Source organism: Thalia democratica, chromosome 6 (genome assembly GCF_965202585.1).
Source record: "Thalia democratica chromosome 6, ktThaDemo2.hap1.1, whole genome shotgun sequence".
NCBI lineage: Eukaryota > Metazoa > Chordata > Thaliacea > Salpida > Salpidae > Thalia > Thalia democratica.
Genome location: NC_139170.1, coordinates 31,623,133 through 31,641,356, shown reverse-complemented (window position 1 = coordinate 31,641,356; position 18,224 = coordinate 31,623,133). Strand labels below are relative to the sequence as shown.

Genomic DNA, 18,224 nt, shown 5'->3' with positions numbered 1-18,224 from the left:
TTACTGTTACATTTTAGTTATATTTTATAAAACTGAGAACAAACAAAAAAGTTATTGGTGTCATTAGAAAATGTATATAAACTTGCACATAACTAAAAAAATAAACTTTTTTAATCGGTTTCAGAATACAAAATTGAGGACAAAAAAAAAAAAAAAAAAAATTTAAGTAATTTTCTGCATTAAAACACAAAAGTGATTTTATCAATTTTTAAAAATGATTTAAGAAATATTTTTTACTGCAAACATAACACGTAAAAATGATTTAATAAAAATAAATGACATAATTTGCTACTAAAACATTTTTTAAGAATTAAATTAATTGTTTTTTTGGTTGAAAAAGTTTTAGAAAAAGTTGTAATTAAGATTATTAGGTACAATAATAAAAAAAAAACAAAAAAGTTTATACTATTAGTTGCTTCTTAACAAAGATTCATTTTAACTCTTATATTTAGTTTTTAAATTTTAAATAATAAAATTAAACAATCAATGATTCAATGTTTGCAACAAACATATCTGATTTTTGATATATGAATTTGTTTGTTTGTTTTTTGCAAGAAACTTCTTTTGAGTCCCATAGTCTCTTGACAATTCTGTTGAAAAGTATATAATAAAGTTTGAAATCATTTCTAAATAGGATTATTCCTGACATTGTTAATAATCTTATTCATAGTTACATTTAATATGTTTACTTGGTAATTTTTTACTCTCAAAATAAACATAGTAATAAATTCTATGATAAAAAAATTGAAGCTTTTTTTTTGAAGTACATATATTTTTGATTTGAACAACAAACAATAATACGTTTTTGAATTTTTGTGCCTCAATTAAATTAGTAAGAAAAAAGAGCTAGTAACAAATAGTTTACGAAATTTCAATACCAAGTTTAGTATGTAATTAAAAATTGGATACATTAACTTTAAAATAAAGTAAAAAAATCAAATGTTTATAGCTTAGCTTAAAAACTACAGCTAAAGTGAGCATAAAAAGCTAACAAAAACAAAACATGGTTAGAACCATCAAAAAAGTCAGTCTCAGTCTTATACAAACGCTTTGATGAGATCTTTCGTTTATTAAAAAGCTAACAGGGATACTTAACTTACTTAAATACTCAGAATGCAAACATTTTCTTTTGAGTATCATTACATTATATAAATACTTTTTTATTTTCTAAAACATTGTAAAATTTTTGTCAAACTTGCAGTGACAACTAAAACTTATGACTAAACATTAACAACCTTCAGAGAAAAAGCTTTTTGAACTAGACGAAGTTATCAACAATTTTTGAAGAAAAAACTTTTAAAATCATAACTGTTTAAACTTGAAAATAACAATTTATCTGATAGCATATCAAAATTTATTTCAACAATAAATAAAAATAACCAACCTGTTTATTTGCTTGCGATGACAAATCTCTTTATTCAAAGCATACGATAAGTTTATTTCATTACTATGTCGGCAATCTTCAAGGCTGTTAGTTTGAAAATACATTTCTTAATTTTTAGAAACTTGAGTAAAGTTTAAAAAATATTGTTAAATCTAATAACCTTATCAATTGATTTTAAACAAATAATTATTGCCATGTTTTTTTTGAAAAACTTTTCAGGTTTTTGAATTTCTTCCAGAGTTTTGAAAGTACAATAGTTTTGCCATTTTAAATATAAAAGTGAAATTATGGTACACAACTGTCTTAAGTAGTAAAAAAATGTTGAAAAGGTACTGTAATGCCACTTTAAACCAGTTTCATAATATATACAATTTTACATAATTCAAAAAAGTATTGTATATGATAGATTTTTCGTATTCAATATAAATTTCGTTACTTAACATATAAAAGCTTTTTTTTAAGTTCCAGGTTTTTCAAGGTTTTTATAAAAATTTCTCAAGTTCAAGGTTTTTCTAGTTTTTTTCCTAAATTGTGAAATTTAAAGTATTTCCAGGTTTCATGGCAACTTAATAGAAATTTTACAGGCTATAATAATGACAATAATAAAAGTTTAAAAGTCAACTAGAAAATTTTATTTGAGCCATATTTTTATCTTATTTACGATAATTGAACTTTTGGATAAAAAAATCAAAACAAATAAACTTAAAAAAGGTTTTTTAAAACAAATGTAAGAAAATAACTTTATCCCTTATATAAGTCCTCTTTGAAGTAAGTATTCGAAAACTCCTATTAGTTGTATAATTAAATTCATTATAGCTATTTAGATAACACAAACTTCGGTTGACTCTGTAATTTATGCAAGATTACACAGCTTAAACTTACGTATTTTTAAATTATGAAAAAAAAAATATAGTACTATATCAAGTTATTTGATTAAGTTTAAATATAATGCAAACAAAACTACCATAATTAAATACTTGAAAATGTAGGTTCAAAAGAAAAAAGTTAAGAATAACAAAATGATGTTTATATTGAAAACTGTACTTGTTTTTACTCAAGTTATGAAATTATGCTACTGAAACAAAATTTTTTTTTTTTAACACTAAAAAGTAAAAAGCTTAAAAAAAGCAAACTTAGTATAAAATGAATACGTTACATTTTAAATTCAGTCTTTATTAAATTATACCTTGTTAATTAAAAGTCATATGTACTTGATTTGTTAAAGAAATTTCACTCAAATAATCACAAACTATCAATTTGTTTTTGAAACTTTATATTTTCTAAACAGTCGCAAATTATTCAGTTTTAAAATCAGTTATAATTAACATTAAAAATTAAAACTTTATAGAAATAATTTCAAAAATACACTTTTAGTTTAAAAACTTAAATAAAAACTAATAATAAACCTGAATTCCTGACTCAGGTAGTTGTCGAAAGCTGTGTTTTCAGTAGTTTGGGTCGCCTGGTCTCTTTTGTATTCACCTAACACCCTTGCTCTTCGAGATATTGAATTTGACTGGAAAATATTTTTCTGTAAAGCTGTTTTGATACATTTTAAAATATGAAGTAAGTGAGGTTGGTACGTTGAAGTGATATAAACGCCTAGAAAATAAGTAGTAAAATGAGTCAAGTAAATCAAAACAAATACAAAAAGTAATACTTCAGTTGCTAAGTAAACTTGAAGCTTGAATAAAACAATTTATAAAATTGATAATATTTTTTTTATAACATGTAACATTTGTAGTGTGTTTAAGAAAATTTAAGATAACTAAATAAAGCTAACACAACTGATCATTGCATCATAACAGCTGTTCAATTAAAGCATTCTATCAAAAACTTTTTTATTTTCAGGAAGGTGTAACAAAATTAAGTTTTAAAGATAAAAATGATATTCAAGTAAATATATTTGGAATACAAACTAGCAGTGACTTTGATAAAAAGCAATTTGTTGAAACAAAAACAGTTTTGAAAATAGTGAAGCTTAAGTTTTGAATTTTGTTTATACTTATATCTAATCAGCTAAAATATATTATGTCGAAATTTTTGATCAGCTTGTATTTATTAAATAAGTAATTTAATTCGCATAATGAATGAACATTTCTATTTACCTCAAATGTGCTTTTCTTTTTGAAATCTTTGTGTGGTCTTACTTTATGTTCAGAAATAATTGTATCCATAGAATAAATTGTATTATTTTCTCCGGCCTCGATACTAAAAAAATAATTGTTTTTGTAAATATTTAAAAATTATATGCAAAAATAAAAAGGTATACAGTATGTTAAACAATATAAATAATTGAGTTAAAAACACATTAATTTTTGTTTTAGTAAACTTTTAAGTGTAATTTAAAACAATTCTAAAATAGCTTATTATTTTTAAAAAAACTGTAGTTACTTGTCATTTTGTGATGTAGTAGCAGTGTTTTTGATCAACAAGCTTTTTTGGTCTTTATTTGAGTATTTTGCTTCATCTAATATTTTTGAACCAGATTCTTTTTCAATACTTTGGTGCTTCTCTTTTTTGTAGCTCTGTTTTAATTCGAAAAACTAATCAATTAGAACTGTTTTGAAGTTCACATTATACAGTTAAATGGTTATTCCTAACTCAATCTTATTTTATAATGTATAAATATAGGTTTACTTTAGATAAATTTCTATATCTTGTTTGTATTTATAACTTATTAGTATATGTTTATAGTAACCTATTACATAAAAACAAGTTTCACACAAAATTTCGCTCATTTTGTTTCTAATGTACGTTAATTTTTACAAAATATGTTGAGCTGTTCATAATTAATGAGCAGAAAAACGCCGTTAGTTTAACTAAATGTTTTCCAAAGATAACATTTTTTAAGCTATAACTGTATAAATTAGCTAAAGAGTATGGTTTTAATTAAAAGTAAATAGTGCATATAGATATGAGGCAAAAAAAAAACTTGTTTTAACTTGGAAATTTTTATGATACATTGTGTTATTTTAGTTTGAACTTTACTAAAACTTTACATTTTTTGTATTTTGTGTTGGTAGACCGGATTTTCTACCCAATATTTTTTCTGTTATGTGGGTCTTGCTGAAAAATAAAAATAAATTAAATACATAAGTTTAAGAATACAAATTCAACAAGTATTAAACAAATTTAACAAAATTATAAACAAACTAAGTCTTATTCTAAAGAAATCGTATAAATTTATTTTACTTGCATAAAATCAATCTATTGTTGTATTTAATCAATTTAAAAGGTCTGAAAAAAACTTTTTAAAACTGTTCAGTAGTGAAACAAAATCTTGTTACATTTAAGAACAGTCTTTTTCAAAGTGTGCACATAAACTAATTTTATTCTAACATAAATTTTTATAAGTAGTCAAAAATATTACAATAAGGTATATACCGTATAGTATTTCTTTTTGAAAGTCAGTTTTTGATAGCTCTTGTATTTTGTTAGATTTATTGTATTTCGTAGCAAAAAAAAAAATAGTGTGTTTAAAAATTTGTTTATTTATTGCCGAGTGCGCACAGAATTTAAAATGTAATGACTGTGTGTAACTCTACTAAAATGAAACAAAAACCATTGATTTTGTACATATGTAAACTTTTCAGTTTTTAGTAATTCAAGCATTTTATTATTGTCCAAGCAAATTAAAACTGTTTTTATTGATGTAAAATAGTCACTATCATTATTATGCTTTACATCAATATAACAATTAGAAAAAAGCACAATATCTAAGCAAAACTGGTTGTACTAATCTTCATAGATGATTTTACAATTATTTTGAAGTAATGTCAATTTAAAAACGGTTTTTCTAAACTACTCACTTTTTTTCATTTTTTTTAGTTGAAAGATTAACAGTTTTAGTTTTTCTTTGTTTTTTTTCAAAAACCTTTTTAAACGTTCTTTCTGTAAATAAATAATGTTCAAAGTAAAATGATTAAACACAATTTTTTAGTGGAAATATATTTTGTATTAAGTTTTATTAGTTTATTTCTAGAATGTTATGAAAACTTATTTAAAGACTGTAAATCCATTGAAAATTGTACACGGTCTTTAAAATCACAGTAAGAGAACTTTAATTATTAAAAAATATTGTAAAGATAGAAGTTAAGTGATAAAACTTATATTACAATTAAAGACGTCAACTATACAGTCTTATATTTTTATAAATTACAAAAACTTTTTTTAAGTTGTTCAAAAACGTTTTACAACAAAAAAGAATTCGATTAGTAATTCTAACATTTAATTGCTAATAAGTAGGAATAACAGATTAAATTTAAATTTACAAACTTGCTGATTTAGGTTAAAAGGTCTTATAACTATAACTGATATTTAACAAAATAGTCAATACTTATAACAGTATTAATGATGTATAAAAAAAATTAACGTGTCAGTGAAAAAAACTTAAGAACTAAAAAATTTACATGATATTTAAATTTATATCACGCTCATATTTTTAAAATTAAATTTGTTTAGGCCAGTCAAGAAAGTTCTCAATAAAGCAAACTTAAATAAAAACTAAAACATGACAAAGATTAATTTTTTTCTTTTTTTAAACTCTCAGTTTATTTTTACCTGATAAGTTTTGTGAAAACTTGCTGGTGTTTGATCCGAATGACGTGTTGTTTTTCAAAATTCTCAACTGAAATTTTAGCAATCGGTTATAAGTTTTAAATTAGGCTTAAAGTTTATAAAATCAAACTTACTTGCTTATCATTTTTTTGAACTTCTTTTTTTATCAATGTTTTACTTTCTGCACTTTTTTTAAGCTGTAAAGTTTTTAATGTAATGTTAACTAAGTTTCAATACGTTGAATTAAAAAAAAAACCTTATTTAAATATAAGTAAACGCTTCTAAGAAAATAACTAATAAAAAAATAAGTACAAATCGAATTATTACTTAATATAAAGTAAGGGATTAGAATTGGGTACAATTTGTTTTAAGCATAATTACATTTCAAATTTATTTACAAACAGTTATTTTGAGTTCATTATAAATATGTTTTGTAAATAAAACAAGAAAGTAATTGTTTTGAAAAAATTAAACAATAACATCTCGCGAATCTACGCATATTGCGTCCATAGCAAAAATGCGTGTTAAAACGAAAGCTAGCAAATATACCTACTTCTGGCGGTTTTCTGATAAAGTATTTGAATAGAAACAGAAGTAGAGAGGTGAGTTAGCATTTTAATAGGTAAAAAAATATTTTGTTAATTCAATATGTACAATAAATTTAGTTTGTACAATACTAAAGATTTTAAATTTTAATTTTTTGATAATTATAAAATGTGTAACTAAAAAAGAGCATGGACTCGCGATAGATCACTGTGCGCAAAAGAAATTCAAAAGTGTCATATAAAGTACTAGCACTTGTCTCAAGCATTTTATTTAGTTTCTATAAAAAAAAAGATTGTTTGTATAACATTAATCGTTAAGATTATTTATTTAATCGTAATTAAACCAATAGTTTTAGGTTTAATTAAACTAAATTTTGATGCTTAACAATAAATTTAGAACGATCCATATAAACTTTAAAGTTTTCAATGAACCAAAAAAAGTTCTACGACAATTATTTGCAAGTTTTGTAAGACTAAGCTAAACTAAGTTTTTTATGTTTAACCAAAACTTTAAGAACTAACAACTAATCTTTAAATAAATTACTCTAAAAGTTTTTTTTTAATACCTTTAATGCTTTGACATGATGAGAATAAAAATACAGCTTAATTAAATAACTAAATTTTTTTTTCAAATTTTTTGATATCTCTTCATAAAGTTTATATATTTTGTTTTTATTAAACTATAACCTTTTGTACACATATTACAATGATAGAATAAATTTAAAAACAGATGGTTTTGGTAAGCTAATCAGCAAAAATCATATGACAATTTTTGATAAAAATGTAATAGAATCTTAAGTCTTATAAAAAAGCAAAGAGAGACCATAGTTTCAAACATTCAGAAAACTCAAATACATCAACAATTATAAAATACTTAAAATTCCAAAAGTAGTTGCTTAGGTTTAAAAAAAATATTCAGAACTTTTAACTTAATAGTTAAAACTTGAAGTATTGCCAGAAGCAAAGAGTAGTTATAGAAACAAGACATTAAAAAAATCAATAATAAGTAATCGAAAAATTCAAAAGTAGTGTTACAGTAAAAAAAATTGCAAAGTTTTTCAAAAAAAAATAAAATCACTAACTTGAACCTCAAAACAATCCAAGTTAAGTTTTAAAAAAATATTCAAATACACCACAAGTTGTTATTTATGTTTAAAAAACTTTCAAATTTTAAAATAAAAAGTTAATCAAAACTCACTTGATCTTCAAAACAATCTAAGTTGAGTTTCGGGTCGTAATCTTTATCGGATACAAAGGCCGGATAATCGAGTGGTAATTGCTGCATCTCGTACAGGTGATTCAAATATCCGTACATTCTGCTGTCCTCTGTTTTCAACACTTCTCTCAGCGCGTCTATCTGGAGTTTGTATACAGTTTTTGTGTTAATATTAGATTAAAAAAACTAGTACAGTAAACACTTTTTTTTATAATTTTATATAACACAAATAAGCTTCTTCCATTTAAGGACGCACCTCCTTTTAGTAACGCTTTTTTTATCAATAAAATCTGTGTTCAAATTCAGTACTCAAGTGGAAAGTAACTTTACATAAAACAAAAAAACATTTCAGCTTGTAGAGCTTTACATGCTTTTTTGGTTATTCGAGAAAAAAAAAACAAAAACTGTTTTATTTGATTATTGTTTAAATGACTCAAAAAACCAATAGTTTTAAGTTTAATTAACCTTGTAAACACTTCTTTTTGTTTTTTCATCTCCCAAATGTTTATGAACTTGTTTTAAGGGAATAGGAAGTTTTTCACACCTAAATCAAAAATAAAAGATGTTAACAACAATCAAAAACAAAATTTATAGTATTTTATAACGCTTACAATGGTATGAGGTCGAGAAATTCGTACAACTGGATTCTTTCTTTTTCATCGTACGACACTTTTACATGGCGAAGCTGTAAGATGTTTAAAAAGAGTTTTAGATTGACATCTAACCTTCATAAAAAGTAATCAACAGTTAGGTATAGAATATTTACTGAGAAATAAGCTTTAAAAGGTTTTGTGTACATTACATAACTTCATAGAAATGTAGAAAATCGATAGAAACTATACATATATCTTTTACTAGTTTAGATATAAACAATGAACTTCACCGCACGATCAACAACAACAGCATCTGAGACAATCCTACGACCGGTTTCGTCCTAATTAGGACTCATCAGGCAGAAACAGTCGCGAGAAACCGCTGTTGTGATCTAACCAAGCGGGCTTAAGTACGAAGTACTGTTTATTACTGCTATTACTGTTTACTACTGTTTATTTATTATACTGATATTAGTTTAGAGAAATTAGTTTTGACAAGTGATGAATTTTGTAAAATATTCAACAATTAAAGTAAAAATCAAAAAACTTTTATAACTAAACTTTTAATGACACTGAAGAATAGCTCTCTTGTCAATTTAGTTTAATAATTTATTAACAATGTAAAATCTGAAATGAAATGAAACAAGTATAAACATAAAGTTTAAGGCAATGACATAGCTCGTCAAGAGGGGATTTAAATAAGTAACAAAAATATTTTACTAAGATGAAACTAAATTTTATGCATTAACAAAGCTCAATTAACTTAAACAAGGGATTTATTTGACGAACAAAAAAATAAATAAAAACATTCTTGACATTACCACTCCGCTTCTCATTCTTGAACAAACTTGACAAATTCTCCAATCCTAATGTGCGACCCATGTGGAGAAAAGCATGGAAGCTTAAACAAGAGGCGCTCCGTACAAGATTTGTTAAGAACTCCGAAGTACTTAACCAGCGAGCCAGGGATTTGCGACCTCTCTATGTTGGCAGTAGGTGTCTACTACAGAACCAGAGTGGGACTCATCCACGTAAATGGGACAGAAGCGGAGTGGTAGTGGAGGTGCTTCCACATGATCAGTATGTAGTCAGAGTTGATGGTTCACGGAGACTTACTCAGAGGAACAGAAAGTTTTTAAGGATGTACAACCCAGTCTCAACAAGCATTGAAGCAAAAACTTTCCAAGGTTGGAGCAGTAATCTACCAAGCTCACATGAGTGCAATGTTGATCATCAACGTCCTGATTCTTCTGTAAAGGTTACAGAGGATTTCAACGGTGCCAATACTGGTAAAACCAGTAAGGTTGAAGCGGATCATGAAGAGGTTGAGGAAGAGTACATTCCTGCTCCTATGGTTCCCAAAAAAAAAGGTGCCGCTTGCTTTGCGTAGGTTGAAAGACTTCAATACTTCAGGGAAGCTTGAGAGTGGAGTACTCCAAAGTAGAAATCACCGTAAGTGAAGTCTGTTTGTTCCTGTTTATACAACAGTTGGTGCTGAGTGTTCAATTGCTGCTGATAGTGATAATTGCTGAGTCAGGAAGGATTCAGCGTGGAATTGCATGAATTTGAATTGTTTTGGATTTATTTAATGCGTTTTATTGCAGTTTTTATTTATTTTTTCAAAAGGGTTTGTAGGAGGATTCAGCGTGGAATGCATGAATTTGAATTGTTTTGGATTTATTTAGTGCGTTTTATTTCAGATTTTACATTGTTAATAAATTATTAAACTAAATTGACAAGGAGTTATTGACAAAGAAAGATTTTACATGAAGAATAAATAACTCCTTGTCAATTTAGTTTAATAATTTATTAACAATGTAAAATCTGAAATGAAATGAAACAAGTATAAACATAAACACTAAAATGAGCTATATTCTAATTATTCTACGGACACTCATAATAATATTTTTTTTATATATTGTTTTAGTATAGTGGCTCAAGTTATTATCATTAAAAAGCAGTTTAATATAAACTTAGAAATTGTTCTAAATAGTTTTAATACTATACAAAGTTTCTTAAAGTAGACAAAACTGCTTGATCAGTTTGAATGAATTTATTACAACAAATATTTCATTGCAGTATAATATCAATTTAAAAATTCTTTAACATCATCAAATTTGCAAAAAAAAAGTATTGATAACTAATACATAGACAAATTTAGTAAATAAAAAAGTTTGTTTATACTAATTAATCTTGATATACTTTTTTGAAATGAATTTTAAAGCAGATTTAATTGAAAAAATAACTTAACTGACATGGTTACAATAATAGAGCCTATTTTATGAAAAAAGTATATAAATAAATGAATTCTAGAAAATACTCAGGTTTGTTACTTTTATTATCATCTTTATTATTTGTGTCTAAATAATAATGTTTTAATATAACTAACTTTCTCAATACATATACAAAGTTTACAAAATTAATCAACTTTATTTAGTTAAAAAATTATATACTTAAAATTGAGTGGTAGAACAAGAAAAAAAAGTTTCACTTATCTTTTAGTGATTATAAATTTACATGAAAAATAGAACAAACCAAGTATATAAATTGAAAACATTATAAAGTAAAAACACTTTTTCCAAAACGTCTAAAGTTTTCAAAGTAAAACATTTTGCCTTTCAGCTTTATCAAACCAGCTTCATAAAACAGACTTTACACGGTTTCGCATAACTTAAATTGCTATCCTTATAAATACAGTTTATAAAAAATCCACTAAAACAAAATACTCTTGAAAAAGATATTTATGAATGAAAGCAAGTTACTTTTTTCACCAGCTTGTCAGGCGCAATGACCCAGCCGGCAATCTTCAAAGTTTTCAAAATTTTATCTCCCTGGTTTATAAGCATTCCCTTCTGGTCAAACTCTTCGAAAGCTTCGAAAATCATCCTTATGTCTCGTATTTCTTCGATTCTGATGTTGTTATACATGTTTAATTATTTGTTAAAAAGATCATTATTGTAGCTCATACTTTTTTGAAGGTTCGACTTAACAGCTAGAGATTGTTACAATTACTTTTACTGTTTTTTCAAGATAAAAAAGTTTAAAATCAGTTTTTTTATTCATAACTTGAAAAGATTGAATTGAGTTGTATTCTGTTTATCAAAACATCTATCTAATTGAAACATATAAGTTGTTAACTTAACATCACAGAATTGGAAGCAAGAAACTCACGTTAAAACAGCTTTTGACAAGAGCTGGGCACATTTAGCAAACACCTTGCTATTGTAAGTTCCTGTTTTCGTGTTGCAGGTTAAATGCAACTTTTGAGTGAAAAACCCCTCATCGGAATAATGGCACAAGTCCTTTGTTTGAATGGTATTTTAATTAGCATTAAAGATAAATACCTTGGACCTTTAATAAAAAATAAATATGAAACAGCTCTATAACGTTTACAAATTTAAAAGTGAAAAAATATAAAACTTTTTATTGTAAGGTGAATTGCTGAAAGTAAACTAAACAAAATAATTTTTAACTTTTTTTTCACATCTTATAAGATAAAAACTACAAGTTTTTGGCAGTTATACTAAAATGATTCAAAAATTTTTTATTGTAACTTATTCAAAATTAAAGTATTTAAGATAATAACCTAATGAAGCAGATAAGATGATATATTTGAATTTTCAAGTTTTTTTGATACTATTATTTGGAAAAAAAAACTTTGAAAACTCAAATATATCATGTTACCTGCTTTATTAGGTTATTATCTTAAACATTTTAATTTTAATTATAGTTTAAGTTAAAGGAACAACTACGATAAATCTTTAATAAACAAAAATAAACTGTTATTAATAATTTTAACTTTCTTTTTATATAATGCCTTACTCTACTTATCATCTTCTATGCTTAGTTTTTAAGCAATGTACTTTGATTTGAAATAAAATTATGATGCATAACTTTAATGTATTGTTCTTTATGTATGGCAAATTTTAAGAAATACTTGATAAAGTTTAAAAACAGTGAAAAATATTTTAGACATTGATGTCAACTCTATAAAAAATAAACTTATAACTAGTTACATATAATCATAAGTAGAATTAGTTAAAAAACAATTTATTTTTAATCTGAATATAACTAAACTATATAAAAATACTTTTTAATATGATAGTCAAAAGACAGTCTTAGGTTTTTAAAACTTAAAAAATTTAAGTAAAATATTCTAGTTGTATACTTTATAGTAGTAATAACGTTAACTTTAAAAACCTTTACTTGTTTACTTTTAGTTTTTGATTAAATTAAATTGCTCCTATTTTTCTAGTTAAAATTAAATAACTGATTTTTGTGTAGCTTTAATTTAAAAAACACTTTACTTGTTAATACCAAAATTTAATTTTTGGTAAAATGTTGTTTAATTTTTTCACAAGTTTACATACTTAATAAAACTCAGTTGTAATGTAACTGTATTGTTTTAGTATGATTTATACAAAAAACAAAATTTGTTACAAAATAAAAAACTTACCTTTATAGAAATTGACTGGTTTGAAAAAACATGATTAGGAACTGTGCTTTGTACCAAGTCCCTAGGAAACTACAAAAAAATGTTTTATGAGTAGATAATCAAAATATGTTAGTTTGCTCCTTACTGTTTATTATTACAAACAAAAACACTCACAGACAGGAGATTTAAAAAAGTAGTTTACTTTTTTACTCATAGGGTTAAATGAGTTTAAAAGTACTTACGAGCACTGCAAACTTTGTTTTCTAATTTTGTTATTCAACTTAAATATATAAAACAATAAATGTTCTAGGCTAAACGAGATAATTTTTAAAAACTAGTGTGTTGAGATTGTTATACAAATGAATATTTTGAACGACGGGTAGCATCATTGTTTTTTAAAATAAATAAACAGTTGGTTTTTTAAAAAGAAAATCTTTGAAGATTTGTTCAAGACAAAATTTTTAACTTATTCAAAGGTTATAGTTGCATTTAAAAAAACTTAAATTAAAAAAAAATAACTTGATGAGGTTAATTGAATTTCAGTTTGTTTAAATAATAAAATTTTTTGGATCTATCAAAACTGAGACAATTTTATGTAACTTAAAACTAATTGTTTAGCCCGAAAAAAGTACAAAAACAGATAATAATATACACTAGCAAATTGTAAATACATTTTTAGGGAATAGGATTGTTTCTAATTTTGGAAAATTTTTCACTATGATGCATATTTTGATTAAGCTACTTAACTATCGAACTATATAGGTTAGTCACATAGTTTATTTTTTTTCATAAATTAAACTTTCTCATAAGATCTTATTTTTGTATATTTTACATATTGAGGCTAAGTTATGCTTTAGTTTACTGTTACAGTTTGGATATTAAATACTAAAAAAATAAAGTAAAAAAGTATTTATTGATTAAATTCATGATTAAGGAGATTTATCTTAACTTTAAGTTAAAGGGTTAAAGTAAAATAGTTCAGGAATTAAGGCCTATGTGTTATGACAAACTATTAAGATAGTGCAGTTATTCATTAGATTTAAGGTATAATGATGATAAAAACAATTAAGGTTACTTGCATACAAAAAAGTCAAAACTTTGCGAAGGTCTAAAAGGAACCTGTAATTGCTAAAAACTTATAACTTTTGTCAAAATGTTGTCAATTTTATCTAAATTACAAACTTCAATGGTATTTTTATTTACTACTTTCAGATAAAACTATATATGTTTACAAGTTTAAATGAAGGTTGAAACTAGATAAACAGTAAAAATATCTGAAACTGATTTTAATTGTTTCTATTTAAACGAAAGTTTTATCAGAAGAATGAGAATATTTTTTAAATTGAAACTGTAGACAAGTAGACCTGTATAAATATTTTGGAGAAAGTTTTAAACTAGTTTTATTGTTGTTGTATAGTTTAAGTTGTTGTTATGTTTTTTTTATCTTAGTGCAGAAGATTTCTGTTTGAGAAAGTCAGAAACAAAAGATATATTAATGAAAATACTATAAAGTGTAGTTTTTTATTACAATGCAACATTCTAGTTTGAAACTATTGTTGTAAAAACACTTATAGTTTTAAGATTTAGTTGTTTAAAAAATTCATCTTACAGAAATTTACTGATGATATTAGTAAAATAAAAAAAGTTTTTTCTAATAACTTATAAATAGATATTCATTAAGAAAACTCACCCCTAAGCATCCAGCTAGCAACCTAAAAAGTTATAAATAATTAACATTTGTTCAACTATATTCTTCTATTAATGCAAACATTATAACATTTTTATTTTAATTGTAGCTTTTTGTGAACAAAATATATAGACTTATACATATTTAATTAAGTTTATATTTGTTAAAACTAATTTAAAATCTCTTTGTACTTGATGGTTAAACTTAAAAAAAATTAATGAATAAGGTGTTATAAGTAAAATTTAATAACTTAAACTATTGAAATAGTTTACTAAACAAAATACTTGAAACCACAAGCAGAAATTATAAGAAAACAGACAACACTTTTAAAAAATTTATAAATTGATAAATAGTAGAGGTCAAATAAATTTTTGGGAAATTAAAAATATGGATTTTTTTTTTCTGGTAAAGAAAATAATTTCTATAACTTTTTACACACTGCTGTATAATTTTCGCCATACCTACACAACAAATTGCTTTTTCTGATAAAAATAAAACACAGAGTATTTTATTTCATTTAAGAACTAACTTTATATACTTCAAATTTTAATTATTAAATTATAATTTTACAACTTAAAATACTTCCAGCAATAGAATAGATGTATGATGTAAATTATACCAAAATATATTGTTAAGCATGACCAAGATATAGAATTAGATGTCAATAAAACAAAATAAAAAACAACAAACTGAAAAAAGGAAGAATAATAAGTATAACCATTTACAGCCTTTTTTAGTTTAAATTTTTATCACAAAATCTTAAAAACCTTTGCTTTAAGCTGTTTACCAAATAGAAATAAAGTTATAACTTTTAGTTGTTCACACAAGAACAAAACTATTTTTCACATAATTATGATTTAAGTTCAATAATTTTATGTGATAAATAAAGTATATATTAAAGTTTAAAAAATAAGCTTTAAAAAAGAATGTAAAAAACAGTATTTAAAGAAAAATAAGTAGTTAACCTTTTGGTAATGATATTTAAATCAGTATACTTAGATTTATAATAATTAAAGAACAGTTTATAAAACTAAATTTCTTAAGTATTTTTTAATTTTACTGCTAACAAAATATTACTTTTAGGTTATAAAAAAGTCATTGTAAGGTTTTAAAAAACTATTAAACTTTTTATTTATAATATTCTCTTAAAATAGTTATTGATAAGCAGCATTAAAAGTTTATTAAATAAAACTACCAGTGATACAGAAAGAAAAATAAGTAAAAATAAAGCACTTTAGCTACGCTTCTAGTTTTACAAGATACTAAAAATAAACTTTTAAGAGTTTATTAAAAATTAATAATACTACAACCTAAAAAACTATGTTATACTTACAAAAACTTAAACTGTAACAAACAAAAAACCTTAATTAAAAAACAATTATTGAATATAAAATATGACAAGGTATTCTGGAAATTCTAGCTTTTTAATAGTCTTGATTTTTCATACCCTGTTTATATATAACTTTGATTAAAAAATGTATTTTAATTATCTAAAAAATATTTTTTTTGTGAAAAAAGACTATTAGGTGTTTCAAAACCATTGAAAAAGTTTAAAAAATGCTTACAAAATTGCAAGAAAAAAACTTCTAATTTTATAAAGTTTTATTTCATGTTGACAAAATTTATATTTTCAAAACCTATTAATTGTATATATACGTGCAGTTAAAATTAAAAGACTTTTCATTTTTATTTTTGTCATAACTTTATAACACATACAACAGTTTTTTTAAAGTTGTAAAAAACTAGATTGAACTTTTTAAAAACAGTTTTTCAACTTATTGTTAATTATATTTCAAAATGAAAATAATATTTACAAATTTAATCATTACCAGCTTATTGATACATTTTGTTTCTGCAAGTTAAATACGGTTATATACCAACAATAAAAAAGTAAAACAAGGACAAAGTTGTACAGTGTTTCCTTTAAAAACCAATTGAAAAACGTAAACAAAATTGTTAATTATTTAAATAAAGTGTAACAATCACACAAATATTTATGATCAGCCTGATTTGTTAGCTAGTTCTCTTTTTTTTTTTTAAAACTTCAATAATATAATCTAGCTGTTTTTTAAATATTCATTTTCATTCTGCACTTTCTATAACTAAAAAACTAATAAAAATAAATGCTTATTTTTATAAATATTTATTGCTCACCATATAAAACAAAAATTTTAAATTAAAAAATTAATATCTATTAATATTAATAATAATTTTAATTTAAACATCAGACTTAATTTTATATTTTTTTAATGAATAAAAAAAAACTCAAATTTAAAAAAAAATATTTTTGAATTAATAGAATTTGACGAAATATATTGGAATGAAAAAATGAAACACTGATTTAATTGAAAAGTTCAAAATTAACTTAAAAAAGTTATGTAATGTAAGCAGCATACATTGAAAATAAAATTGTTTAATGTATAAATTAGTTTAGTACATAAAAAAAGAACTACCACATTAAGTATCTTGAGTTTATTAGTAAAAGTAAAATAAAATAACTTTAATAAGTGGTAGTAGCAAAAACTTAAATAAAATAAACAAAAACTATTCTTTTTTACTATAAAAAACCTATAATTTATAAAACTTAATCAAGAAAAGATAACTTTAAAATAATTCTAACAAAAACAAAAAAACATCAATTAAATAAAAATCCAATAAATTTAAGTGGTATAAAAATCCTGAGTTTTATACTGAGCAACTTTGTATAATTGAGTAAATAAAAAAAAAATCTATATCCAAAGTGGTTGATATCGCCCCCTGGAGACGATTTAAGTACTTAGGGGTCAATAATTAGTAAAGGCGTGAAAGGGGGGGATTTAAAAATTTTGAACAATTAAAATTTTTTAAATTTACACTAGATCTTCTTGAGTTGCAGATAAAGAGCAAAAAAAAAGTCTTAGGTGTTTTAAATAATAGTTTTTTGAGTAGCTTTGTTGGAGTGGGAAATAACCTTTTAAATTTCTTAAAGGGAACAACTTGAAAAAAAGTTTGGGAAACCCTACTGTAGAGGGTCCAACTTATTTTCTTAAAATTGACCTTGTTTTTAAAGTTTTATATTAGTTGTCAGAAGCTTTTAACATGACACAATTCAAAGTAGCTATCCTAGTATAAGCCTTCAAATTCAGTGAGTTTAATAGGTTATTATAAATAGCACTATTCAAAAAATATCTTTTTTATCTAAATTTACTTTCTTCTTTTTTTCTAACCAACATTCTACAATTTTTTACAGTATGTTTATTACTAATATTAAAGTTTTTAATTTAATGAAAAAATAAAACTATTTTTTCTAACTTTTCTTTATATTTATTTTGATACTATTTAACACTTTAACACTTATAACCCATTTAATTATAAAAGGATTTTTTTTTTAAAAACGAGGTCTTAGTCTTAAATAATGAAAGAAATGATAGAAATTTTGTAAAATTTTAAATTAAAATAAAATTGACAATAAAAAATGCTAGGTCTATTTTTGTATCCAAAACTTTTTACAAAAATTAATATATCTCAAAATTTAAATAATCATTTTATTTTGAAAAACTTTATATTGTGTTAAAAGTGTATTGTAGTTTAATTGCTTCTAAAACAAATATTAAGCTTTGTGATAAAACAGATTAAAACTTAATTATAGTTAGTTTTTCTATTATCAATACTACAGTTAATAAATTTTAAATTAGTTTTCAAACTCTCCTTAAATTATTTATTGAAAGTAGTTGGTTGTTGTAGTTTAAAGACATGTTCTTTCAATAGCATGTCCCAGTTTTATTTTTAAACTGAACTTGTTCTAGTTTTTGTAATATATAAACA

General features: G+C 23.7%; 1 protein-coding gene across 2 annotated transcripts; it reads right to left on the bottom strand.

Annotated features, from left to right (window-relative positions):
• Positions 1-335: 335 nt before the first annotated feature.
• On the bottom strand, positions 336-14,520 carry LOC145838543 (uncharacterized). 2 transcript variants are annotated; one of them, XM_082946157.1, is made up of 16 exons: positions 14,424-14,520; positions 12,755-12,823; positions 11,470-11,649; positions 11,061-11,208; positions 8,317-8,390; positions 8,171-8,249; positions 7,688-7,846; positions 6,079-6,141; positions 5,948-6,014; positions 5,197-5,278; positions 4,387-4,453; positions 3,779-3,912; positions 3,493-3,595; positions 2,791-2,900; positions 1,385-1,468; positions 336-590 (listed from the first exon to the last, which is right to left on the bottom strand). In XM_082946157.1, exons 4-16 carry the CDS (start codon positions 11,181-11,183, stop codon positions 476-478), a joined length of 1,260 nt encoding a protein of 419 aa, XP_082802283.1. In that variant the 5' UTR covers positions 11,184-11,208; positions 11,470-11,649; positions 12,755-12,823; positions 14,424-14,520; the 3' UTR covers positions 336-475. The 2 variants fall into 2 exon arrangements, with proteins under 2 accessions (XP_082802283.1, XP_082802282.1); XM_082946156.1 differs by having other exon boundaries at positions 11,470-11,600.
• Between the last annotated feature and the right edge of the window lie 3,704 nt (positions 14,521-18,224).